A 27,697-nucleotide genomic window follows, 5' to 3' on the forward strand; every position below is an offset into this window, starting at 1 on the left:
TATATATATATATATATATATATATATATATATATAATTTTTTTATAAAAATATACAAAATTAGTATACATTAACTAGCTTAAAACTAATAAACTTAATTTAATTTATTATTAAAGTATATTATTTAAAATAAAGTTGTTCATTTGTTTGCTATATTTGAGGCAGGGTCTCTCTATATAGTGAAGTAGCCTTGTCTGTTGGGAACTAACTATAGAGACCTGGTTGGCATTGAACTCATAGAGATCTGCCTGTTTTTGCATCCCAAGTGCTGGGATAAAAAGTATGTGCTGCTGTGCTCAGGAAAAATAGAAAAAGAGATTTGCATTTGACAATAAAAATCTTATAAATGTGGATTTTTCATTTTCCTTGGCCTCAGGAAAGCAGCTGTGTCTGTAGATGACATTGAAATTTCCTCTTAAGGGCTACAGTCTATGAGGTACCCATAAAACCAAGAACATATCTTCAAATGTCACTGTCAAAACTTTTTAAAAAGGAGCTCAGTATTTTAAGAACAGGCTCCACTCAGCTCATTATTTCTTGCTGTTTCTGCACCAGTAAGAGTGCATATGGCCAACTGCATAGAGGAATATGAGTGGGAAAATGTGTTGGACATCTTTGAGGAAAGTGTTACTTAGCATTTCTTACGCAGACTTTTTAGTTAATAAGCCTTCCACGTAGTTATTACCTCCCACTGTTATAGAGACAAGATAGTTTTGAGAAGATCCTAGCAAGGAGCTAGGGTGAAGGGGGAGTAGAGCCAAGACTGAGATTCAAGTTTATATCCCATTGCCTGAAGAGCACTAAGTATGGTTTCTAGATTTACTCTCCACTTTTATGAACTTTCTACTTCAGTTTTTATGCCCTAGAAACATCTTTCCTGTTCAACCAGCAAGAACTAAAGTAATGGTTGGCCAGTAGCACCCTGGGCCGACACCCGTTTACTGGAGCATTGCTGTCACTGTGTGCTGGCTTTGATATAACAGTAATACATTGTATGCTCAGGAGTTCCCTTCTGCCAAGTTCTTTCTCCCTACTCTTGTTGGTTTTGAATTCTGAGGTGTATAGGTCTCAGTAGAGGTAGCAACTACTCCAGCTTAGTAGAATAGTAGCCGGGAGTGGGCCTTATTGTATATAGTTAAATGTGTTTAGCAAAACGCACCCACATTCTGTAATCCTTAAAAGCACTTAACAGTTTAGAGTATTAGAGGAACACATTCTTTATAGAGCATGTTCATGTCACCCTTTTTAGAAAGTCAATATTAAGAGTTTTAAATTTCTCTAATTACATAGTGTAAATTATGTTGAAGGTCCTTGTATGTCATACATTTTGGCATAGATAGGTGATACAAATTCAGAAGTTAAACAGTAGTGTGTGTGTGCATGCACACATGTATGTTTGTTCTATTATTGACATGGCCCAGAGGACAAACACCCTCTTTAGTGTTTCCTGTGAATGAGAGTTGTAGACTCAGCTAGGTTCTATGAAAATCTGACAGAGATTCCTGAAGCAGTGCTAGGTGACCTGTTGACGTCTTTGTCAGAGAGAATGGCTATGCATGAGCATCTCAGTCAGCCTGTGATTACATGCTGCCTGTGCACATGGAGTCTGTCAACACGTCCTACAGAAGGGACTGTGTGACAGCTTGCATGGTAGAGGCACACAGCAAGTGAAGGGCTTGCTTGGCGTAGGGTGACTGTAATTCGGGTTTGCATAGAAATCTTGGTCACCATGTGCAGATGACTCAGAAGATGGGAAAAGAGGAAAAAGGCCATAGGCCGCCACTTCCCAGTCTGAAGACAGAGTCTGCGAGGGTATCATTCTCTGAAACTGCTGGGGACCTCTCTAAAATGTCCACACATTTCAGAAGTGCTGCTCGGCTTCATGACTTTTCTCTTTTTGTCAGGGTCCCACTTGTGTCTTGTCTCCTTTCTGACCACATGGCATGACAGGATTGATTTCCACATGCAAGTCTGTCCTTGTAATTACTGTGACCTAGCTATGCAATTGCCGTGTGATGAAATTGTCCTATTTTCATTTATTAAAAACAACTAGACTTGATTTTTAGAGTTTAGAGTTTCACCTAATCATTTACCCCATAATTTTGTTACTTACATTGTGGTTTATAGTGCATTCACTAAATGGCAAGCACAGCCGTTTGCCAACTTGCAGCTGTTTGCAGAGATCACCTACAGCACACAATAAGCATTCTTTCTAGAAAGTGGTCTGAGGTGATGTTCAGGCTGGACAGAGATAAGAGGACAATCTTAGTTCCTGTCCATCAACAACTGAAGACCAGTTTTGACGTGGTTTATATTATAATTAATGAACTAATATTGATATACTCTTTTAGCTATAATCCAGTGTTTAAATTAGGGTGTATAGTGTTGGTGTATATTCTGTGAGTTTTGACAAAGCTTATATATTGGTCATTACAGTTTCCTATAGAATAGTTTACTTATCCTGTACACCTTTTGTATATGTCACTTACTACTTCCTTCTTTGAAGCCATGGTAAACAAAGATCTTTTACTGTCTCATAGTCTTACATGTTCTAGCATGCTGGTCTTTAGAATCATAGAATTTATAGCTGTTTTCTATGATTTCATAGAATTCATGCACATAGTACTTCTTGTACTTTCATGCTCTGCAGTTTATTTGTTTATTGTATTCTTCAAAAAAGAAACATTCTCCGTTATTCGGCATTATGGATTTGTCATAGTTTATGTTTTATTCACCTACTGAAGGACACCTTGCTGCTTCTGGCCAGTATGAGTAAAGCTGCTTTTATGTCTGCTTGTAGGTCTTGCATAGATTTTAAGCTTTCAGGTCCTTTGGGTAGATCACCAAGCAGTGTGGTTGTGGGATCACATAGAAGAGTACATTTAGCTTTTTAAGGAACGACCAGTGTCTCTAGAGTGGCTGGACCGCTCCACATTCCCACCAGCAGTAAGGGTTCTTGCTGCTAAGCTTCTTGTTCTTGATTGACAGCAGTCGGGTGTGAAGGCTTAGCCATCACTTTAGTGATGCTGCAGGACCATCTTAACAATTACGGTCTTAATGCTCTTCTGCTGCCAGTTGCTCTTTCCACACTATTTTTGGCTCTGATGTGTCAGCTTTATTGTGCATAAGAATCACTGAGTCCTCGGACTAACGCTCCCAAATTCTGCCTCAGTAGTTGTGGGGTAGGATACCAGACCATCTCTGGTGTATTTTGTCTCTGTAAGTACTAGGTAAACTCAGGTAGTCAGCTGGTAGTTGGTTAAGACCAGCAATTTGCTACATTATGTTCACTGCATTGTCCTAGCAAGACCGCAATTTAGCTGTGGGAACAGAAGGGTAAGTTCATCCATGTATTTAAGTATATCAAGACTCTCTTTACATTTCTGGGAATAAGAAGTGTGAAATTATATTAACTCCAATGATTTGAAGTTCTGAAATGTGTGGTTTTTGTCTCCTAAGGAGTATATTGAATTCTTTACCTTTGTTTTCTAAGTTTTTCATCATATTATGTACTTCAGATGGAGAAGAAGTCTTCACTGTTTTAAAATAACTGGCATCACTCTCAGATTCATGTCCCTAGGTGTAGCGCACTCTTGGGATTGTGGAGGAAGGCATGGAACACTTTTTCCTTAGGTAAAAGGCTTTATATAAGCATAGTAGTGAACATCTTCCTTCAGTCATTATTAGTTTAAATGTAATGTTCTCACAGGGATTTTGCTTTTTGTCTTGGGGATAGATTCCATTTGCATCAGAACAGCCTGAGAAATGTGTTAAAACTGGGTGTTGGTATCAGCATCTCAGAGCATGTAGCAGGAGGCTGAGTTTGATAGTAAGTTTCACAGATGATTTTCATGCACATGTGAAGCCCACTGCTTCAGCCTCCTGTTCTTAACCCTGTGCAAGATGGAGGGAGTTGGTACAGTTCAGTAATTGTTCTGTCTTCCAACTCATAGGAATCTCCTTTACATACGTTGGCAGTGTGGTTAATCTAGAAGATAAAGTCCCATTTGCAGGTGACAGCATTTTGGTATACTTGTGTTCTCATGGTTCTCCATAGGAGTCAAGGATCACCTGTTTTATTTTTCAGTTATTCCAGAACACTGTGTGAATGTTTCTGTGCACAAAAACCCACAGCAATTTGTAAACAGTAATACTGTCTTTACCCAAGAGTTTAATGGACTCTATGTAAATGATATGTCATAAAAAATATAGGTACTTAGAAATCTTATCCTTCTGAAAAAGCAGCATTTTTAATAACTCAATCAGATAGAGCAAAGTGTTTCTTTTCAAAATAAATAATGAGAAATCATATTATAAACAATGAATTTTATCTAGAATACCACATATTTTCAAGAATGAGGGAATAAAATAGAAGTTATTTCATAAGTGCATGTGTAAGTTATTCTAAGTGCTTTTCATTAACCTTCAATTAATTCTCACAACTTTATATAGAGTCCTTTTATTACACATGGAAAAAACTTAACAGCCTATTGTTTACTTCAGAGTCCAAATAGAAACAGGCATTCTGGGTAATGAAAAGATAGATCACAGTTGCAGTTATTGAACAATAGTGACCTCTACTTGTGTACTTGTAAGAATCACAGATTTCTGTAGTAGGTGAGATGACCGTGGACCATCTGGTTCCAAACTGTTACTTAAGTGATAGAAGTCTAGAGACAAGACAGGGGAGATGGCTCAGGAACCAGATTGCTTATATACAAGCAAGACGACCAGAGGTTAGAATCTCGGAATGCAGTAAATGCTGACTGGGTGTGGAAGGTGACTTGTAATTCTAGTCTTGGAACGTAGAAATGGGCTCTTCAGGGCGAGATAGCCAGCAAGACTACCCTATGCGCTCTGGGTTTGATTTAGAGACCTTGCCACAAGAAGAGTAAAGTAGAAAAGAAACTAAAATTACCAGTATCAACCTTGCTCCAAATACACGTGTTCACGTATACATGTGCATACGCATGGACTTGTGTACTTACACACACGCTTGCAGGCATAGCACACCCATACACACACAAAGAAAAAAATCTAGACAAAAGAAACTGAGATAAATTGTTTTGTTTCATAGAAACAGTAAATACGGCTGGGTGTGGTGGCGCATGTCTTTAGTCCTAGCACTTGGGAGGTGGGGGCAGGCAGATCTCTGTGTATTCGAGGCGACCCTGGTCTACAAAGCGAGATCCAGGATAGCCAAGGCTGTCTTGAAAAACAAAAACAAAGAAACAGTAAGTACGTGACTAGAATGCTACAGTCCAGAACTGAGTTCTGACTGCACCAAATGTGCTTTAGGTCACAGAAATGTGTACATTTTATGTGTTTTCACTCACTGGTGCTGTTTAAAATTTCAGGTTGGTGCCGCTGTTGTCACCGGTGCTCAGCTATGAGTTTGCCACTCCATAGCTTTTCGTTACTTCATACCTTCAGAATCTGGCCTGCCAAGTGAAGGCTGACACTTCCAGTTCTGCAGAGGCCACTGATAAGACAGTTATGAGCAGTAGTTATTAAGATCTGCAAGATCTGCATTCTCTGCTACTTGATAACTGTCTTCTAAGACCCTTTATTTTAACTCTGAAGTGAGTTACAAATAAAACTGTTACCTACATGCATATATAATTTCAAAAACTTTGAAACTTTCACATACAAAAGATATAAACAGTATAATTTCTGCCTTTAAAATACATAACATTTAGATATAACTACTTAGGATAAGTACATGAGAACTTTGCTATGACATTTAGTGAGAAAGCATAAAAAGGCATTAGAATATGCAGTCTTTTAAAAAATATTTTATTAATTTATTCATATTACATCTAAATTGTTATTCTCTCCATTGTATCCTCCCATTTCTCCTTCTCTCCTGCTTTCCTCCTTACTCCCCTCCCCTATGACTGTGACTGAGGGGGACTTCCTCCCCCTGTATATGCTCATTGGGTATCAAGTCTCTTCTTGGTAGCCTGCTATCCTTCCTCTGAGTGCCACCAGGTCTCCTCATCAAGGGGACGTGGTCAAATATGGGGCACCAGAGTTCGTGTGAAAGTCAGTCCCCACTCTCCACTCTACTGTGGAGAATGTCCTATCCATTGGCTAGATCTGGGGAGGGTTCAGAGTTTACTGCACTTATTGTCCTTAGCTGGTGCCATAGTTTGAACAGGACCCCGGGGCCCAGATCTGCCCATCCAACTGGTGCTTTCTCAGAAAAATGGGAATAGGACTTCCTCAAGACCCAGCTATTCCACTCCTTGGAATATACCCAGAAAATGATCCACCACACAACAGGGACATATGCTCAACCATGTTCATAGCGGTCTTATTCATAATAGCCAGAACATGGAAACAGCCTAAGTGTCCCTCAGTAGAAGACTGGATAAAGAAACTGTGGTACATTTATACTATGGAATACTACTCAGCTATTAAAAACAAGGAATTCCCGAAATTTGTGGACAAATGGATTAAACTAGAAATGATCATAATGAGTGAGTTCACCCAGAAGCAGAAAGAGTCAAATGGTATATACTCACTTATTTCTAGACACTAGCCCAAGGGCATGTCCCATGAAAGTATTCACTTACCAAGAAAATGGGACAGAGGGGAGGACATCCTATTGGGACTTTAGACATGGGAGAATGGAGAGATAGAAGGATCCAGAGGGTCCTAGAAACCTACAAGAAGAATATGCAGTCTTAAAGCTATCTCAGAAAAGAGATGTGAATGATGTGTACACCGTACACCACAGAACCTTCCTGGTTGAAGTAAGACAGCCCAAGTAAACTTAAAGATGCACCATTATTGCATGTTGCCAGGCTATGATCTTAAGCTATTCTTTCTTACCTAGTAAAAATCCCCACAAGCTCTTTTTGTAGAAATGGATGAGCAGATTAATGAATTCACATGGAAATACAGAGGATGTAGCATAGAAAAACCAGGCCTGATTTGAAAAACAGCCAGGTAGAGAGCTCGGACAAAGTGAAGCTCTGCATAGAACTGCTGATCAAAAGCTTGTGGTATCGATGCAAATAAAGACAGCTTAGAGGAACAGAAGAGAGTCTAGAGATAGACCATACATACCTAGAGAAGTGATCCTAGCAGCCATCGGGAGTCAGTTCAATGAAGGAACGTTCTGCCTCCAAAGGGAGCTTTACTTTATGTTGTATCAACTGTGAAAATTAACTCAAAATGGGTCACATACTCAAAAGTAAACGTTAAAACTCCACAAATGAAAGATAGGAGAAGATGTCTGGCTTTGGGTTATAGTGTTCTGTTTTATAAACTTACTTGCCAACCATATTTAACCATTAACTCATTCTGACTTAAACATATTACCCTTTCCTGTTTTTGTGCCTTTTTAAACAATAAAGTAAATTACTTATAGTTTTAAGGCAGTTATAATTCATTTTGTCTTATTTGGCATTTCCTTGAATTAACTCAGGATAAAGACAGAATCTCCTCAGGTATTTGCCATGCAAGAGGCACCTCTGCCACTCACTCCATATTGTGATTGATGTCATTCCTTATTCTTCCATTCCTGATTACCCACTTCCTGTAGTTACTATCTCTGGCCAATCTCGATTCTAAGATTACCATTACACTGAAGGTGAGAAAAATATTTTCCTCCCAAACTTCACAAATATATAGTTGGGACCAGACTCTGAAGAACAAAAAGCGAATTAGTAAGAGAGAACCGAGTTTTATTGACCACGTGATGCATGTGACATGAGATAGCCTCTGGAGTCTCCTTTACCTTCTGCATGGAACAGTGGATTTTGGAGAACTGACAGTGCAAGGGAAAGCAATCCCAGTTTTCCAAAGGTGGAGAACTAGTGAGGAGGGAGATGATTAGAGGCTCAGGTTGACTCCAAGAGCCATAATCACCCCTCCCCCTTACCTCAAACACTGCTAGGCTGGTACTGCACATGAATGAGATTGAATGTTCTCTAGGATGGCAGGAGAACTCAGGCCATTTACCAAATGTAAATTTATATCCTGCCTCAGACCAGGCCTTCTTAAACTCTTTCTTCTCATAACCCTTTTCACCGGAGAACAACCCATGAACTGGAACCAGAGAACAGTCTATTCCTATTCTATTCCTATTCTTCTATAGAAATAGAAGAATAGAAATATAAATCAAACATTTACCAATAATAAATTATAAATTATTTTAATAACCATTCTTTGGTATACATATGGTTTTATTATTTATTGGTAATGTGCTAGTTTATCTTTACGTACAAATTAAACCTTGACTACAGATTTTATTCTGCAGGCTGACATTAACAACACTTTTCATATTTGATCACTTGATTTTATAATTGTCAATGCTAAGTTTAACACTTTGAATAAATGCCTAATATAAGATTAGAAGTATGTTTAGAGCCATTTCAGAAATTATTGCAAGTTCTGTCAAACCCTCAAACAGCAGGATTCTTTGTGTTTTTTTTTTTGTTTGTTTGTTTGTTTGTTTGTTTTGAGACAGGGTCTCTACATAGACATGGCTATTCTGGAACTCAGTATATAGACTACGCTGGCCTTTAACTCACAGAAATCTGCTTGCCTGTGTGTGCTGGGATTAAAGGTCTCTTCCACCATACTCAGCCAAACAGAGAAGTTTAAAAATCAGTATTATAATGAAATGTCCCAAAGATGCTCTCATTGGAAAGTTATTAAAGAATGATGGCAGGAAAATATTGGAAGTCTTTCTTTAAAAATGTTGGAAGCCTTATGCTTCTATAAGAGCAGAAAAATTTGTTTGTGTAGTAAAAATGGTGTAACTCATAACATTCAGTAGTCTCAAACCTAAGCCAAGGCATTCATGGGCACTGCATGGTGTGATGGCATGTACAGTACAGGTTCCTGTTCCTGTTGTGTGCTCAGATCCCAAACTGAAGTTCCATGAAGCGCAGCCCAAGGAAGCACTGCCTAAGATAGTTTGGATTCAGTAGTATGTGATTTCTGGGTACTTTTTGGTCATTTCACATGCAGAAATGTTTTACTATTGCCAAGTTTTTATGAAGCACCCACTTAGGCAGCCTTTAAGAGTCTCAGCTTTAGGCAGAGACTCTCCTGTATTTTAACTGTCTTCAGCTCTGTGTTCTTTGCATTCTGGGGCGGTAGACTCTACTTTTCTTGAACAGTCATCTATTGCAAGTGTATTCCTAAACCCTACATCTATGATGTCACTTGTAGTTTCTGGCTTAATGCAAAAACATTTATATGATTCTTTTTATTTCTCATATCTAAGCTCTCATCAGTATTAGATTGCTAACTTCCTGACACTTCTTCTCTTGACTGACTTGGCACAGCACTTTGCAAGTTCTGCTTTTCTGTTGCTTGCTCTACCATTTGACCTCTATATTTTGGGGAGAATTGCCTTCTCATTCTTTTTGCTCTGGCCTCTTTTTTACTCCCTGAGCTTTGAATAGCATGTTCCTGTCAGCTCCCAGATTGATATCCCAATCTTTGATCTTATTTCTGAATCTCAAACCAGTCTGTCAGGCTGTAACGCTGTTTTTTTCTAATGGAAATTAGGGAGTGGGCATTTCAGAAGACAGCATAATATGTTTTTTGTGGGAGATGAACAGTGTAGGGAGAGGAGAGACTCAAGTAGACATGCATAAAGAACCCAGTGCAAGAACTGTTTGCCACCAGTACGTGCAACCTGAAATAAATTAAGGAATTGAGAACTTACCCTGCAGTTTTTAGATTTTTTTGTTGCAATAGCTTCTGCCTTTTGTTTTGTTTTGTTTGTCTTGTCCTCTTTATTTTGAAAAATACTGTTTTATACTTCTAGGGATTCACTGGAAACAGAGTTGGATCTAGTTTTAAAATCTTAGACTACTTCACACTGTAAGCTGTCATCTGTGTTTATGAGATGGTGCTGGGAAGGGCGTGGGGGTCAGACTGGGGTCTGTCTAAAGTAGAATAGACCCTCTGAGAATGGTTGTGGAAAGGGGGAAAGCTTGAATTTCTGGGAATTCATATTGGTTTGAATATCCTCAGCTCCAATTTCTCTAAGAAATAGGATGTGCAGATACAGAAGAGTATTAGTTTACTTTGGAGTGTTGCTGGACTTGGTTTGGCACTAGTTTAATATGAAAGGAAACTCAAGGCATTGGTTAAATGTTCAGATGGTCACATGATGTCCATACTGCATAGAAAAAAAGAATTGAAAGAGGCATAGTTTTCAAGGAGGAATATAGGCATGAATGTGTTAGAACCCCTCGAATTTTAGCATCAACCGTGGAATATAAACATCAGAGATTTAGGGGTACAGAAAGTTTTAGTCACAAGTAAAACTTTGGAGTTTTAGCTTTCTGAGGCCAAATAACTCCCATAGCAGGACCTGTGGGGTGACTGAGTGCCAGCAGAACTCTGCCTAGCTTAAAGGCTTCGCTCTTCTGATAGCCCTCGTTTCCCTAGCCATAAATTAAACTTAGAAAGTCTGTGCATGTCAGTGATAGCATGCTGCTGCCATGTTGAAATTCCTTTTTAGGTGTTGGTTTCTGCTTCAAAGATGTTTAGGATGAGGCCTCCTTGTCAAACAGGGATCTTTTCTTTTCTTACTTGTACCAAAGCTGCAGCTATTTCTATCTCCTTGCTTTCCTACCTCACATTTTCCTTAAGTTGCACCAAAATATTTTTAGTATGTTCATTGTTGAAGCTAAACTTGACTCTCTCTAACTTACATTTTCTCAAGATAGGCCACAGCCTCTCCCATCACAGCTCTCTGCTAGGACTTGCTGATTCTAAGAGCTGTCAGTGTGGGCAGGAAGGATCAGGACTAAGTAGATAGACACAAACTGGGGTGAGCAGCCACTTACAAAATCCTGTTAGCATAGTTGTTAAATGCAGCCATCCCTACAAATCGCAGTACGTAAGCTTATAATAAATGAATTGTATTAAAATATACTATTTTAAAACTGTTCTATTACATCACTGTTTGTGCTCTTGAGGTTCTATTCTTCTCGTGGGTTTGTATGATACAAATATTATATAATCAAGTGCTACTATGCATCATTTTCAATCCTGTGCCCCACTGGCACTTAAAAACAACTGTGTGATGGGGGTACTTACGCCACAAACACTAGCAAATGTCATAAATCAAAGCCATTTTCTTTATAGGGGCCTATTATTAAACAGCAGCACACTTCCTGGTATAGTACCCTCTCTGACTTCTTGCTTTATCCCAGAGACTTAAAGGAAAGCTACTGGAGTACTGCTTCTCACCCTTTCTGTAAGCCCCTCCTTACTCTGTTCTAGCCTTTTCTCCAAATCATTTTTTTCCTCCCTTTAATGTCTTTTTTTTTTTTGTTGCCTCTTTGCCATCTTCTTCCCAAAGCTGAAACTTATTTTGACCCAGTGGTTAATAGGCATGATTCTCTTCCTCCTGGCACCATTGCAGAGAGACAAAGATAAGAAACAAGATGTCACAGCAGTAGGTCCTGTTGCTGGCATTCTAGGCACTTTCACTGCTTCACACTTCAAGTGGTTTAGAGTTGTTCATGTGTGCTGGAATAATTATTTTTCCAATAAGTATCAGTGTTCATTAACTGTGTTTTCAAGGTTAGTTATATTAATGAATGATATTTTCAACAGAATACAGTTTTACTTGCTTATGATGAGTCATTTATAATAGGAATATAGACTCTGTCTTCTGCAAGTATATAAAACAATAAAAGATCCCTTCACCATTAGAGATCCTGAAGGAAAAAGAAAATAAGAGAAAAGGTAAATGCTGTGTAAAGTAGAGTCAGCAGCTTATGATGGTAGGCAAAGGCCTCTAAGGTTCTCTGGGCCTTTCCGTGTGGTCAGGTGATGACTGAGACGCCTAACAGCACAAGGGACAGAGGACAATAGCCTGACACTGCTTTCACATATGCCTTACTTTCACTGGAATGCCAAATCTAGAAACTGAATATTTAGCTTGGCTAACAGTGTGTGAGGAAAAGCACTGAGAACAGGGGTTAGAATTAGGTATTCAGTTGACCTATTGTGGATCTACACAGGGTGTGAATGGAATTATTTTATATGCCTAAATCGTACATGGAAACAAACTTAAAAGATAAACATAGTGCACATGACGTCATAGTCTTCTGAAGAAACTCTCCAAGGTTTGGGAAGCGTTTTTAGGGAAGTGATGGGAAACTCATTGTTTGTTGAGTTTCAGATAACATCTGAGTTCAAGAAATAGGCTACGTATTTTTGCTTTATCTTTAAATGTGCGTGGTGTGATTCTTCATTGTAAAGTTGGAAACTCAACTGTTTACTCAGGGCCCAGAGCCTAGGAAGTGGTTAAGCTACTTTTCCAATCTGGTGTTATGTCAAATTTCAGGTGCTTATAAATTGAACCGAATTAAGCTAGCATGGAGGAATGGCATTTGAGGGTAGCCTAGCTTATGTACACACAGAGACACTGTAGTGTCCAGTTCATCTGGTGCAGGAGCTAGAGTCTGAAGTCGTCAGTCGCGAGCACACTAGGATAATGACATGGCCTTTGGCAAGTGGTTACTATGTGCATTCTAGTTAGACTAATCTGCTTAATTTCCATATATACTGTATGAGAAGTATTATCATTATGGTATTTGGAGAGGGGAACTGAATTATAGAGAAGCCATTTTTTTTTTTTTAAACTAACTTAGCAAGTGGCAAATTCAAGATTGAGCCTCTTGCCTTTTAGGCAGCCTGTTAGCCTGTGTGCTTCGAGTCCTCTTGTAGAATATATACAAGAAAAAAATGATTTTTCAAGTTGATTCTTACACAGTCCAACCAATCTTGGAAGGATTTTTACTTGTTTGGAGAAACAAGAAGTTGAATAAAGTATACAATAGAAGAATTTTACTAATAAAACATATTTAACACATCATTTTGCAAGATAGGGCTTTTTAATAATCTCAAATTCACAATTTTTAGGAAAAACTGATACTCTATTAAGAACTCCTTTTCAACTCACTCTGGCATTGTGTCTTTATAACTTTAAGAAGTGCCTTAGAGCCGGGCATGATGGTGCATGCCTGTAATCCCAGCACTCTGGGAGGCAGAGGCAGGTGGATCTCTGTCAGTTTAAGGCCAGCCTAATCTGCAGACTGAGTCCAGGACACAGCCAGGGTTACACAGAGAAGCCCTGTCTTGAAAAATTCAAAAAAATAAGAGAGAGAGAGAAAGATAAGTTCCATAGAATATTGATCTAGAAATTGAAATAAGAGTGTAGCAGATGACTCTGTGAAAATAACCTCACCCAGATGGATGCTCTGCAGCTCAGAACTTCATGAGTCACACTCTTGGAAGGCAGTCCTATTCTTCCCGTCTGCCAACAAAGGGAGATGCAGCATGACGTACTTTTCATGTTTTGCCTTTAACATCTGCTGCATGGCGTCCCATTTATATCCCTATCTGAGGAAACATCTATAAATATTGGTAAAGATTTTCGGTATACGTTTTCTCCAGTATGTTTATCTCTATATTCATTCTCTTGGCCACACCATACCTCTGAGTGCCTAGAACTCAGTATTTTCCAAATACACCTTGTTGTGTTCCGCCTAAGGCAGTGCAGGCAGCTCTAATGTAAGGGCGGTATTGAGTGCTCTGCAGAGCCAGTCTGCCCTACTGGTTGGAAGGACCCTGTCTTCCTTCTTGCTTCCCCTCTTACCTGCACTGCTGATTCCTTAGCTGGGGTGAGTATTGTAATTTAAATGAGCCATTATTTCAGAAATTTATTTTTACTGTGGTATTTTTAAACGAAACCTTATAGGAGAGTGAAGAAGATATTCTAAAACAATTTGGATTATGGCTTGGTGTCAATCTTTTTAAAAAGCAACATAATTGTTTATTGTAGTGATGCTCAATACCACTAGATTAAGATCTCAGCAAAGTAAATTGTTAGCTAGTAATAATTTTACCTATTTGATGCTCAGCTTCTAGTCAGATTAGATATTTTGGTTGATATAAAAGAATTTTAGAGTATTTAAAACTGAAACTAACAAAGCAGACTTAGATATTTGGACAGAAACCCACACATAGCTTCGTATACTCATAGCAACAGATTGTTTTATTATTTGTTTGTGTAACTATCATCTGGTATTCAGGGCCTTGGAATATTAGAATCATTTGGGAGGGGCTGTATAGTACATTCCTGGAACTGAATTGGCAGTGTTCGCAGACTGATCTATTTGCTGGTTTGGAACCCTCTCTTTGTTGCTTTTCTTTAGGTGGGACTCTTCCCTGGTCATTGTGTCGAGTTAATTAACCAGAAAGTTCCTCAGTCAGTGACCAACTCAGTGCCAAAACCAGGTGAGTATATTCCTTTCCATCTGTGTGATTGTGGCCAGCTGGTTGCAGATATATACAGTGTATTTTGAGAAAGTGTTTTTGCTTGCTTTGCTGTAATTGCATTTATTGATGTAATGCGTGTTTTATATGGTTTTGATTTTTAAATGCTTTCCCTTTTTGTAGAGTGTTTCACAACGCTTTATGAGATTTCATTTTTTAGGCAATTTTAATGGACGGTGGGTTGGATTAAGCTTTGTTATTATTTTCTTTTATAATGATCTAGTAGTAGTTCTGATGGATGAGGTGAGTGGAAGTTAGAGAAGTAGCATGGGACACCACCTCTGGTGAACTTCATCTGTGATGCCAGGATGAGGGAGGTTGAGGCAGGAGAATCCAGAATTCAAAACCAGACTCAATTATGTTGTGCGTTTGAGTCCAGCCTGAGCTATATGAGACCACTTCTCAAATAACATACATACACACACATGGAACAGTGAGAGAAAGAGAGAGGCAGACAGAGAGACTGGTAGACTGACAACCTACCTTATCTGAGTAGTGTGCTCAATTGAAATTAAAAGATGCAAAGAACATGCATTTTGTCTGTAAGAATGGGCATGAAAACTGTTTTGAACAGCATTTCTAGTCATGTAGTTTATTTATATTATATAAATATGTACAACAGGTTATAAAGAAGTAAAGTAGTATTATGAGTGATTTAAGCAATGAAGAGAATGGGGATTTTTAAATTTATTTGTGTTGCTTCACCTGGGCAAGAGTCTACTGAATTCCTTTCTAGTGGGAAGGTGCCTGATTTGACATGCATTTTTATTTTTATTTTTTAAAGAAATGATCTTACTGTGTAGGGCAGCTTGGCCTCAGACCTGCCTCTGTCTACTGAGCATTAGGGTTAGAGCTGTAAACTACATGCCTTGATATAAACCTTTAAAAAGAAAAATAAGAACAATGAAATTGGGTGGGAATAGTAGTGAAATTCACTTTTTTAAGTTACCTTACATTTCTTCTGCTCTTTCCCTTCATCCTAATGAAAGAAGAGGGCTTTTCTGGGCCCCAAAATTCAGTTGAACTGTTTTGCCTGCAGTGGTTGGAGTTTAGAACCCATATTTGAAAAGCAGGAAAAGACAAGCTTACTCTTTCCTATTGAGTGTTCTCCCATTCTGCTCTCAGGACACGTCAGGCACGGCTGAACCTGTGAGAAAGCTAAAGGGACCAGCCTTTCACAGTGTACCTCTTCACGGGTTAGGGGGGTCGTTGTTTCAGTTCCTCTCATGGTCAGTTATTTATTTCAGGGAGACTAAATTTATTTCTCAGTTTAAAAAAATTATTCAGGACAGTGTTGTCTGCAGTTCTACTTGAGCCAGAATTTTCTATCATTTTCAGACATTTTGTCCTGTTTAGGGTTATTTGATTGATAAATGTTCATTAGTAACTTTGATGATTATAGGTTTCTCCTACAATATGGCATAAAGTCATGTAAAACGCATTTTAAAATATAATTTATGCACTTGTCCCTCAAGGCCAGTGACCTGAGCTCCATCCCCAGAGCTCATGTAAAGGTGGAAGGAGCAGAGATACCTGCACAGAGGTGTCCTCTGACTGCCACACTTGTCCTGTGGCACACGTGCCTAGACACAGCACACACACGCTAGCAAGACTTTTTATATTATAAACTATGTAAGTCATGGTCTTTAGTGTCCTCATAGTTGTAAAGCCCATGTAGACTGTTCTTACTATCCCCAAACAAACCCTGCGTCAGCTAGCAGGCATTGGACTCTCTTCTGCCCTACTCTCTTTTTCTAAACTCACTTCCTTCACTATGCACAATGTTTTCAAGGCTTTCCATGCTATAATACAGCTATAACTTAACATTTGCCTGTCCTTGTCGAGTGGCTTGTATTTCTGGAAGCTATAAACAATCACATGTAAGTTTTGGACATGTTTTCATCTTTCTGGTATGTACGTTTAAAAAATAATGTTTTGATTAATGTAAAATTACTAGGTTTCATAATGACACATAGATACACACCACTGTACTTTGCTCATATTCACTTGCAGCTACCCTCACCTGTTCGTGTTCTCCCTTCTCACTGGTCTCCCCTTCAAATAGATCATCTGTTGTCATGATATCTAAATTCTGCACCTGACGAAGACCAGACAATATTTCGTACTTGTAGATTTCACATGGCAAAACGTATGTGTGAATTTGGCCTTTTTCTTCCTCATTACTATCTTTTATTTCTCCTATCTTTAGACACTTTCCTACTCCGTGTCATAATGTATATATTTAAATCCGGATTTGACTTGTAAGAGATATGATAGCTGTCTTTCTGAGCCTGGCTTATTTTGCTTTATACAATGACTCCAATTCCATCCATTTTCTTGTAAATGACTATATGATAGCTAATCTCAGTTGACAACCCGATGCGCCTGGCTTTACAGTAGATGTGTGTGTGTACCACACTTAAAAAAATGATTCTTCTGTTGATGGACATCTTGTCTGGTTCCATATTTAGGCTGTTGTGACTACTACAACAGTAAACATAAATGTGTTTATGGTTCGCTGATGTAACTTCCTTTGGATATGTGTCCAAAAGTGGTGTGCCAATTACTTTTCTCATTGCTTGGACAAAATACACGAAAAAAGCAACTTAAGAAGGAGGGCCTTGTATTGACTTAGGATTTGAAGGAACACAGGAAAGGCCTGGCAATGGGAATGTGAGACAATGGGTCACATCATATCCTAGTCATTGTCTTAGGTTACTGCTTCTGTGATGAAACACCATGACCAAAGCAACTTGGGATGGAAAGTACTGATTTGGCTTACATGTCTACATTACTGGTCGTCATTGAAGGAAGGCAGGGCTGATGCAGAAGCCATGGAGGGGTGCTGCTTATAGACTTGCTCCTCATGGCTTGCTCAGCCTTCTTTCTTTTAGCACTCAGGACCACAAACTCAGGGATGGCATCACCCACAATGGGCTGGGCATGCCCTCATCAATCACTTATTAAGAAAATGACCTAAAGGCTTGCCTCCAGCCCATCTTACTGGTTTCATTTGTTTGTTTTTGTTTTTTGTTTGTTTTGAGACAGGGTTTCTTTGTAATCTTGGCTGTCTTGGACTCACTTTGTAGACCAGGCTGACCTCGAACTCACAGTGATTCACCTGCCTCCGCCTCCAGGCATTTCAACTCTTATATTAACTTTTAGAATATATATTAAATTTTGATAAATTTTGAACTGACTTTTGTATAGTATGAGAGGTAGGTATCAGGTTTCATTCTTCCATATGTGGATATCTACTTTCCCCAAAGTGATTCCTTGAATCCTATACATGCTTCTGGCACCTTTGAAAAAATTAAATGGCTGACGCTACATGGTTTATTTCTAGACATTCCATTCTACTGCATTCTCTTGAGAGAGAGGGTACACAGAGAAAGAGAGGACAGGGCCAGAGAGAGGGAGAGAAAGACCCAGTCACGTGCTATGTTGTTTGGGTGCTGTAGCATAATTCCAGATCAGGTCTTGTGGTACTGATAGCATTGCTTTTCCTGCTTAGGATCACTTTGGGTATTCAGGGTCCTTGTGCTTCATTATATATTTGGGATTTTTTTAAAGTTCTGTGAAGACTGCTGTTGGAATCTTAGTGGTGAATACTTTGACTCTATAGTTAACTTTTGGTAATATAGCCATTTTCACAAGATTAGTTCTAATCAACAACCATGGGAAGTCTTCACATTTTCTAGTGTCTTCTTCAGTTTCTTTCTTTTGTTTTTTAAATTTTTCATCATATAGGTCATTAATCTCCTTGCTTAGGCTTATTCTTAGGTTGTTATTTTATTTTTTAAAATATGGCGAATTCTTTTTCCCTTTGATTTTTTTTCTCAGCATGTACATTGTTGGTGTATAGAAAAGCTACTGATTTTTGTGTGCTGATTATATACCTTTTTATCTTTTAAGTTAAAAGTGTTTAGTAAATTTAAAAGTCTTCTGGGGAGTCTATAGGGTCTTAGTTGTGTGCAAATAAGGAATTTGATCTTTTCCTTTTCATGTTTCATTGACATGTTTTTCATGCTCTACTATTCTAGTTAAGACTTTAAAAACACTGTACTGAATTAAGACTGAAGTGACTGGATAAGCTTATCCTGCTCCTGATTTTAGTAACAATGCTGTCAGTTTCCCTCTTACTGTATCATATGCTATAGATTTGGCGTATCTGGCCTTTCTTATATTGAAGTATGTTCCTTCTATTCTTCAAGTTTTTCAAGAATTTTCATTATTTCTCAAACTTTATCAAAGGCATTTTTTTGTATCTAATGAAATTATCACCAGATTTCTGTCTTTAAGTCTATTTATATGATTTTTTTTGTTTGTTAAACCATCTGTGCTAGTTAGGTTTTTTTTTTTTTTCCCTCCTCATCAACATGACACAAGCTACAGTCGTCAGGGAAGAAGGAACCTTAATTGAGAATGCCTCCTATCACACTGGCCTGTGGGCAAGGCTGTGGGGGTACTTCCTTGATAAATATTGATGTGGGAGAACCCAACCCACTATGAGCAAGTGGTTCTTGGTTGAATAAAAGAGGAATCTTAGTAAGCCATGGAGAGCAAGCCAATAAGTAGCCCTTCTTCATTGCCTCTGCTTCAGTTCCTACCTTAAGGTTCTTCTATCACTGTCCTGACTTTTCCTCAGTGATAGATTGTGACCCTGGGAGTTGTGTGTTGAAATAGATGCTTCCCTCTCCCGGTTGCTTTTGGTCATGGTGTTTCATCACAGAAGCAAGCTAGGATACCATTCTTGTATCCTGAAGCAAATGCAATATGATCATGATGTTTGATCTTAATGTACTCTTGTATTTGTTTTGCAAGTGTTTTACTGAGAGCTTTTGTATCTATATTCATTATGGAAATTAGGCTTTGATTCTTTGTTGTTTGTTGTGTTTTTATCTGGTTTTAGTATTTGGGTAATACTGGATTCACAAAAGCGTTTGGAGTGCTTCTCCTTTATGGAACAGTTTGAGAAGGACTAAGGGTTAAAACTTCTTGGAAGTCTGGGAGAAGTCAGTGATGAATCTTTTACGTCCTGAGATATTTTGGGGGTGGGGAATGTTTTCAAATTATTTTCTAATAATAGGAATTTCATTGGAATTTATTGTACCTATTTTATTGTTTTGAGTGTTCTAGTTCTTTCTTAGCTAAATTAGATAGGGATTATCAGTCTTTTTCTTTTTTTCCCAAAGAGACAACTCTTTGGTTCATTTCTTCTTTACGTTGTTCTCTTAGTCTCCATTTCATTAATACTTTTCCCTGGTATTTATTAACTCTCTCCTACTGGTTTTGGTTTTGGCTAGGTCTTGATTTTCCTATGACTTAAGTACATCATTAATTTATTTATTTAAACTCCATGGGGTTTTAAGCTAAGCATTCATAGCTGTAAATCTTCATTTATCAAACTGTTTTTGCTGCATCTCTGAGGTTCATTTTTATTTAGCAATACTTTTGTATCCTCCCTGACTTCTTTTTGTTTGTTTGTCTTTGTTCTTTTGTTATTTGTCTTTCAAGTCAGGGCTTCTTTGTATAATAGTCCTGGCTGTCCTAGACGCACTTTGTAGACCAGGCTAGTCTTGAAATCACAATGGATCTGCCTGCTTCTGCTTCCTGAGTGCTGGGATTAAAGGTGTGCACCACCATGCCCAGCCTCCTTGACTTCTCTAGTGTCCTGGTCATTCAAGAATATTTTGTTCAATATCCCAAGTATTTGTGTAGCTTGAGATTTTATAGAAGATAGATAGATGAAAATAGCAACTTTTTTCTATTTGTTAAGACTGGTCTCATGACCTAGAATGCAGTCTGTTTTAGAGACTGTTATTTGAACCTCTGAGAAGAATATATATACTGTAATTTTCAGATGAGATATTCTCCATTATGTCCACCTCATGTGTGGTACAGTTTAACTCTGAAGTGTATTTCTTGATTTTTCAGTCTGGTTGATCTACTTATTGCTAAAAGTGGGGAACTGAAATCTCCCATTATATTGTCTTAGGCCATATTGTCCTGTTACGTCTATCAGTATTTGTTAATGACATTGGGAGCTCCAGCATTTCATACATGTATATTACAGTTGTTATCTTTGTGTTTCCCTTTGTTACTATGTAGTGGCCATTAATATTTCTGCTACTTTGAGTTTGTAATCTACTTCATCACTTAGCAGATTGCCTCTGTTGCCTTGATCTCAGCTGTGATTAGCTTGATACACTTGTTTGCATCCTTTCACTCAGTCTGTGGGATCATTGCCATTGATTGTCTTAGAGACATCTCATAGTGGGATCTTCCAAAAAACAACAAGAACAACAACAACAACAACAACAACAACAAATTCCATCAGCTAGCTAGCCACTGTCTTCCAAATAGATAGTTAACACCATTTACAATTACCTGTAATTTTGTGGCTACTTTTTCTGGGTAGTTGGATTGTTTATCTACTGCAGTGTTGGCTTGTTGGTCATGAATTGCTTTTTTTTATGCTTCTCTTAAAATGTCTTTATTTTCCAGCCAATTAAAAAAATACAACTTTGCTAGACATCGAAATGTTTAGTGACTGTTCTTGAGGTTCAATTCCTAGTACCATTCAGAGAGGAGAAAAGGTCTATTGTAATTCAACAGTAGGAAAGCAAACAAGATAAAGAGGTATACTGAAAGTCATTTGGCCAGTGTGGCAGCAACATTGACTTAGGAGCTTTTATTAATTTCTCTTCATGGTTTTCTTTGGTGGGACCCATCAGTACAAAACCAAATAGAAGTCAAAAGCATACTCACCTTTGTTTTATTTATGGTCTTAGAAGGATGAATTCAGTCTTTGGCCATCGAGAAAAATGTTATCTGTGTGCAGTTTCATTGATGTTCATTACCAGACTAAGGGGCTTCCCCTCTAGTTTTGTTTTGCTGAATGTTGTAAAAATGGTGTCAGATTTTTTAAAGCCACTTGTTAAAGTGATTGGTGGATTTCTATGAGCACAACAAAAAATATTGTAATTTCTTCAGCATTGTTTCTTATCTGTCTTCCTGTGTTGTAAGCTAAAATTTTACAAGTCATTACATCCCAACTTTGATAATGTCAATCAGAAGTATCCTATAACCAGAGTTTTAAAAAACATAGTTTAACGTTGGCATTAAAATTGTCTGCATTAATAACATATTTTCATGTTATTCATGGAAAAGTAATGCTTCTCATAATAATAACTCCAGAAGCCTTTACCGCTGAGAAAGTTAATCATTTATAGAAGGGTTTATATTAGCAGAATTACAAGTCATTGTTAATTTTAAATCATTAGTAGAAAAACAAATATACCTTCAACAGCAAATGGTTTATCTTTTGAAAACAACTCAGAGTTGGCTTAAGGGAATGTGCATTCCTAATACAGATCGAAAGAGATGATGCAAATTCAATCAGCCTTGGGCTTGTTTCACACTTTAAAACTGTCTTTGCCTACAGTATAAACAACTTGAATGTTCTATTTATTTTTAACATTGCCATCTGTCAGTGTTAGATGCCAAATCGGAAAGAGGCAGCTATAGTTTGAGTCTGAAAACTTAAAGCTCCCTATACTATTATACAACAAGGCAATGGGATTTTTTTCCTTTTTAAGCTGTTTTGTTCTTTATGTTCTTATTGTGTTCAATAATTTGTGTAGATGAAAATGAAACTGAGTTTTTGTGTCCTAACCAAGACTGAGAACAGGCATGGTGCTTATGAGGGAAAAGATATAATTTTGAGAGAACAAAAAAGAAAGAAAAGCAGGGAATCTTAGGGTCTAGTGTGATGGAAGAAGCTGCAGATGTTCTGTGAGATGAGGAAATGCATCTTCTTTTGGTTCTGTTGCTTGGTGTCCACTGAGAAACTAGTGACATCTTTTACCAGGTTGGAAGTACTGCCAACTGTTGTTTTCTCTCTTCTACCCACAACACTTACACTCCATGGTATTGGCTCATTGATCTCGGGCTCTATTCTGTTCCCTCTCTTCACTCATTCTTTGTACGGCTACTTTCTGTTGACCTGTCTTCACCTTGGAGTGATTCTTCGTTTGCTCCGTATGGTTTGCTCATAAGCTTATGTGGTAAGTTCTCACACCACAGCTTCATCACTAGCATCAACATTTGATCTTTAAAAATAACCTCCGTGGCGACATTCAACATCCGTCACATTATGTAACCTTGTTTGTGACGAGGGGGAAGAAAAGGGAGGAGGAGAATCTGGAGAACTAGTGAGAAGCAAAGCATGCTTTTTTGTTTGTTTGTTTGTTCCTTCAGACTATCTTTTAATGACTTCCAATTTCTCAGTGTTTTAAAAAAAAAAAAATCACTGGACCAAAAGATCCCCAGCAGCCTTACTTTCCATTCCATATATATATAAACCTCAAAGCATAGCACACAAACATTACTACCCTCAGCAACAATATGAAATATTCCTTTAAGGAACATAAATAGTATATAAGAATGAAATTGAAGTCTCCTATTGAGGTATGAGCTTCTAAACACAACAGACTAGGAACCATGACTAAAATAATTGGACAGAAAAATTTAACAAGCCCTTAGTAGTAGTTTTAATACTATGGCCATTGAGCATTTAATACTATGGCTGTTGAGCATATTTAGCAGAATAATAGTACTGGGTCCTCTCCTATGGCTCAAGAGCTATGTGGCCACACGCTCTAACAACTTAACACTGTGCCCGTGGATCAGAGCATCTGTCAGCCTTCATCAGAGGAGCTTCTCCTTGGAGTGAGTAGCAATTAACACAGAGGCCCAACTGATCAATATGCAGAACAAAGACTGTAGAGTGTTCAGTCCCAAATTGGACATTCATTTCTCATGCTAAGCTCAGGGATCTTAGCAGATGATGGGGCAGAAAGATTGTAAGGGCCAGAGGTGGTGGATGACTTCAAGGAAACACTGTCTTCCAGACTCAACTGTACAGGTGCACATGAGCTTGCAGTTTTGTGACAGCATGCGTTAATCATGTGCAAGCTTCAGTAAGACAAAAATCCCGTTAGAGGGCAGGAAGGTAGATACATAATGTCTCCACTAGCTGAGGAGATGTTAGCATTTTGTGGCTGCTGTGAGAATCTTCTTGGTTTGTTTGTTTGTTTGGTTTTTTTGTTTTGCTTTGTTTGTTTGTTTGGTTTTTTAATCTTGTAGGCTGTTGATAGAACAGAGCAGGCCCAATCCCAAGATTAGCTGGATCATATAAACTGGAGCAGATCGGGAAAGAAGTAATTTTTTTTTCATTTTAATATTCTTTTTTAAAAAACATTTTATTAATTTATTCATATTACATCTCAATTGTTATCTCATCTCTTGGGTCCTCCCATTCCTCCCTCCCGCTTTCCCCCTACTCTCCTCCCCTATGACTGTGACTGAGGGGGACCTCCTCCCCCTGTATATGCTCATAGAGTATCAAGTCTCTTCTTGGTGGCCTGCTAACCTTCCTCTGAGTGCCACCAGGTCTCCCATCCAGGGGACATGGTCAAGAAGTAATTTTTTTAGAAAGTAATCTGATAGTTGGGTGCAGTGGGGTGGGAGAGTTGAGAGGATGATAGGGGGAGGATTTAGGGAGGGTGAATATATTAAAAATTAATTCTATGTCAGAATTTGACACTCTTCTGAACTCTGCAGGCATCATGAATATAAGTGGTACACAGACATATGAAGGCAAAACACCCATATACATACAATAAATAAATCCTTAAAAATACATTTATGAAATTCTCCAAGAATTAATAATTATTAAAAATCTAAAAATGAAATATAAAAAATATCAATTTGAAGCAGTAGAGTTAAAAAACAATAAACAATTGTAGCTAAGCTAAAGTAAAAAAGGTCTGTCTGAATGCCTGTCTACTACCAGTTCTTTCTTTTCTGTGTAGGACCTTAAGCCAGGGTCTCAAGTATGCTAGGCAAGGACCATATTCCTAGCTGTACTCCCGTTTCATGTTCACTGATTCATGTTAATTGATCTCTGGGTCAGAAACAAGATCTATGTAATTGATACACATAATTTTTTTGTTTAAAACTATCTAATACATCACATTATTTTTCATTGCATGCATTTAATGACTGTGCACACACGTGTGTGTCCATACCATGATACATGTGTGGAGGTCAGAGTTCAGCTTGCATGTGTCACTTCTCTCCTTCCATCATGTGGGTCCCAGGGATGGAATTCAGATCTGCATGCTTAACTGCAAGTGCAGTTATCTGCTGAGTCATCTCTCAGGCCCTAATTATAGTATTTATAGTACAATGGTGGGAGAAGCAGCCTCTGTAGATGGTCACATAAATAGGTTTGCATGATGTATTTTTGTCCTCTGCTTGGTAATAGCCAGTTTTATTTTCCTCTGGTAGCAGATACAGAAATAGCTGAGCTTTCACTTTTGGGAAGAACCTTATAATTAAGCACATAGGGGATGAGATCTTTACATTTATTTAAAAATAATTTAATATGTTATCGTATCAGCCTTAATCAGCATAGTTTTGAAATTAAGAATAAAACCTAACATTCTTCATAGTTTTTGTTTGTTTCTTTGTTGTTTGGGGTAGTGCTGGGAGTGGAGTCCAGGACCTTGGCTGCTTGTTGGTGGAGGGCTGTGTCCCAGAGTAGCATTCCTAGCCTGTAGTGTTGAATTTATTTGTTATTAATTTGTATTAGTTCTTTGAGAGGTCCCTAAGCATGTTTTGATAATACCTACCCCTCTGCCTCCTCCAGCAGTGCTCTTCTAAGAAAATGGTCTTCAATGTCTTTCTTTCTTTTTTGTTGTTTTACTTGTGAAGTTGCTAGTTAATTACAGTTCTTTACTTTATTTCCTTTTGCTCACTCCTTCCTTCCTTCTTTCCTTCCGTCCTTCCTTCCTTCCTTCCTTGAGTTTCTAGCTCCTTTATTGCCATATTCTTTCTGTGTCACTTTAATTGAAATGACTACACTTTTCTTATCATATTTGGACTGTTGTCTTGAATATTCTTCCTGATGTCCATATGCATATATGAGGCTGGTGCTTTAAGAATTTTGGCCTGCGAGATGGCTCAGTGGTCAAAAGCAGTGGCTGCTCTTCCAGAAGATTCAGGTTCTATTCTCAGAACTCACATGGTAGCTCACAATCCTATGTAACTCCATTTACAAGGGGGATCTGCTGCCTTCTTCTGGCCTTTGTGGGCACCATACACATACACATAGGCAAAATACTTACAGCAGTAATAAAATTAAAATGATAATAATTTTAAAAAGAAGAATTGGGTGGTAAAGTCAGTATCATTGATGGAAGAGTCAGAGGAGTGTTAGAATGCATGAATTAGTTTCTACCCTGAAAACAATGTAAAGATTATGTCAAGGTAATATTGTCTTATGCTGCATGAGGAAAAGAACCCTAGAAAATTTATATGCCTTTTCCCTTTTCCTATGCTCCTCCATTTTATGCAATTTTGAATCCTCTGTGCATGGTACATAGTTGAAAACAACTTTGAGAAGAGCCATCAAAAATATTTCCTAACCTCTCACATCCCCTTAAAACTGTTAGGAATAAGCCCCTAGCCACCCTTTTCCTGACCTAACTAGGCTTTACCATTTCAAGAAACTATTTCAAGTATTGATTTCACTTATAAATCATATTTGTTTATTATCTTGTATAGTACTAGAGATATAACCCTGGTCCTCATTCATGCTAGGCCAAGTGTCTTCCCATTGAGAATAATAATACCCCAGTTTCCTGGTCAGTAATTATTTGGCACATACTACAAGCTATAGCTGAAATAGAACACAACAGATAGAATTTCATCCTTGGGGGAATTGAGAAGGAGCTATGAAAGGGAGTGGTGGTGGTGAATAAATCAGTAATATATATAGTATAATAGGTAAGTACGGTAGAGAAAAATACAGCTGAGAGAGGGGTTCAGAGCATTTGGCATATTGTTCATATGGGGTTGAGATTTCAGGAGGGTAGTGTGTTCAGAGATGGGATTGTCAAAATACTATTTCTGAACAAAGACCTAAGGGAAATGGGGAGGGAAGGTATGAGTATATCCCAGGAAGAACTTCCAGAGAAGGACCAAGGGAGTATTAAGATACAGAGCTGTCTGAATTTTAGTCTGTAAAAGTGCCAGCAGGAAGACCAGGTGTGTGTGTGTGTGTGTGTGTGTGTGTGTGTGTGTGTGTGTGTGTGTGTGTGAGAGAGAGAGAGAGAGAGAGAGAGAGAGAGAGAGAGAGAGAGAGAGAGAGAGAGAGAGAGAGAGAGAGAGAGAGAGAGAGAGAGAGAGAGAGAGAATATATATAGCCAATTGCTTTCCCAGTGAATTCTCCCTTGTGTGTCCTACATACACACACCAAGGCCCACCCTATTCCATTTATCATAAATAGATAACTCTAAACATTTTGTTAAATGTGAAGGGAAAAATGAGAAATGACTTTGCCTTTGCCCTAAGTGATCAATAGTTGACACAATACAGTGCATTTTTTAGTTAGAGATACTTGTAAATTTTTCATTTTGAAATGTCTTAGAAAAAGTTGCAAAAATAGCACAGAGAGGTCCCTTGTGCTTGTCACTCCTCCGTGTTGTTACATCTTACATAACTAGCTGTATAGTGCGTTATGAAAAGGAAGAGATTGACATCATCCCAACACAGTTAACCATAGTATAGACTTTACTCCCAAGTCTGCCAGATTTTGTATATTTCCACATAGTATAGAGAACAGTCTGTTTTTTTTCTTTTCTTTTTCTTTTTGTTTGTTTGTTTGGTTGTTGGTTGGTTTGGTTTGTTTTTTTTGAAACAGAGTTTCTCTGTGTAGCCTTGGCTGTCTTGGACACATAGTATAGAGAACAATCTTTGTTTTTTCTTTTCTTTTTCTTTTTATTTGTTTGTTTGTTTGGTTGATTGGTTTGGTTTGGTTTTTTGAAACAGGGTTTCTCTGTGTAGCCTTGGCTGTCTTGGACTCATTTGTAGACCAGGCTGGCCTTGAACTCACAGAGATCCACCTGCCACTGCCTTCTAAGTGCTGGGATTAAAGGTGTGCACCACCACTGCTCAGCCAGTCTTTGACTTTAACATGAGAGTTGCTGTTGTTAATTGTGCACTTCTCTCACATGTACATAAACTTTTGTGGAATTTATTTATTTTTACCTGTAATATTTTAGGTAATATAAGGGCTTTGTGGATTGTACTGGGTACTAGCAAAGTGGTTTTTCTACATTATATGTTTTTCTTCGTTTTTTTTCCCTATCTTTATTCTTAGTGTTTGTGTGGAGAGTGTGTATGTGTCTAGACATTTGTGTGGTGTGTACACACCCTTGAATACATGTGGAGACCAGAGGTTGATGCTGGCTGTCTTTCCCAATCACTCTCCACCTTACTTTTTGAGACAGAATTTCTC

General features: G+C 38.1%; 1 protein-coding gene across 2 annotated transcripts in view; it reads left to right on the plus strand.

The window, feature by feature from the left end:
• The window catches only part of Arhgap32 (Rho GTPase activating protein 32), a 154,424-nt gene that overhangs the window by 83,556 nt on the left and 43,171 nt on the right, over positions 1-27,697 (plus strand). For both annotated transcript variants that reach the window (XM_051156130.1, XM_051156129.1), the window contains one exon: positions 14,208-14,289. In XM_051156130.1, coding sequence (XP_051012087.1) covers positions 14,208-14,289 — 82 coding nt within the window. The remainder of the gene's footprint in view (positions 1-14,207; positions 14,290-27,697) is intronic.

Source organism: Acomys russatus, chromosome 14 (genome assembly GCF_903995435.1).
Source record: "Acomys russatus chromosome 14, mAcoRus1.1, whole genome shotgun sequence".
NCBI lineage: Eukaryota > Metazoa > Chordata > Mammalia > Rodentia > Muridae > Acomys > Acomys russatus.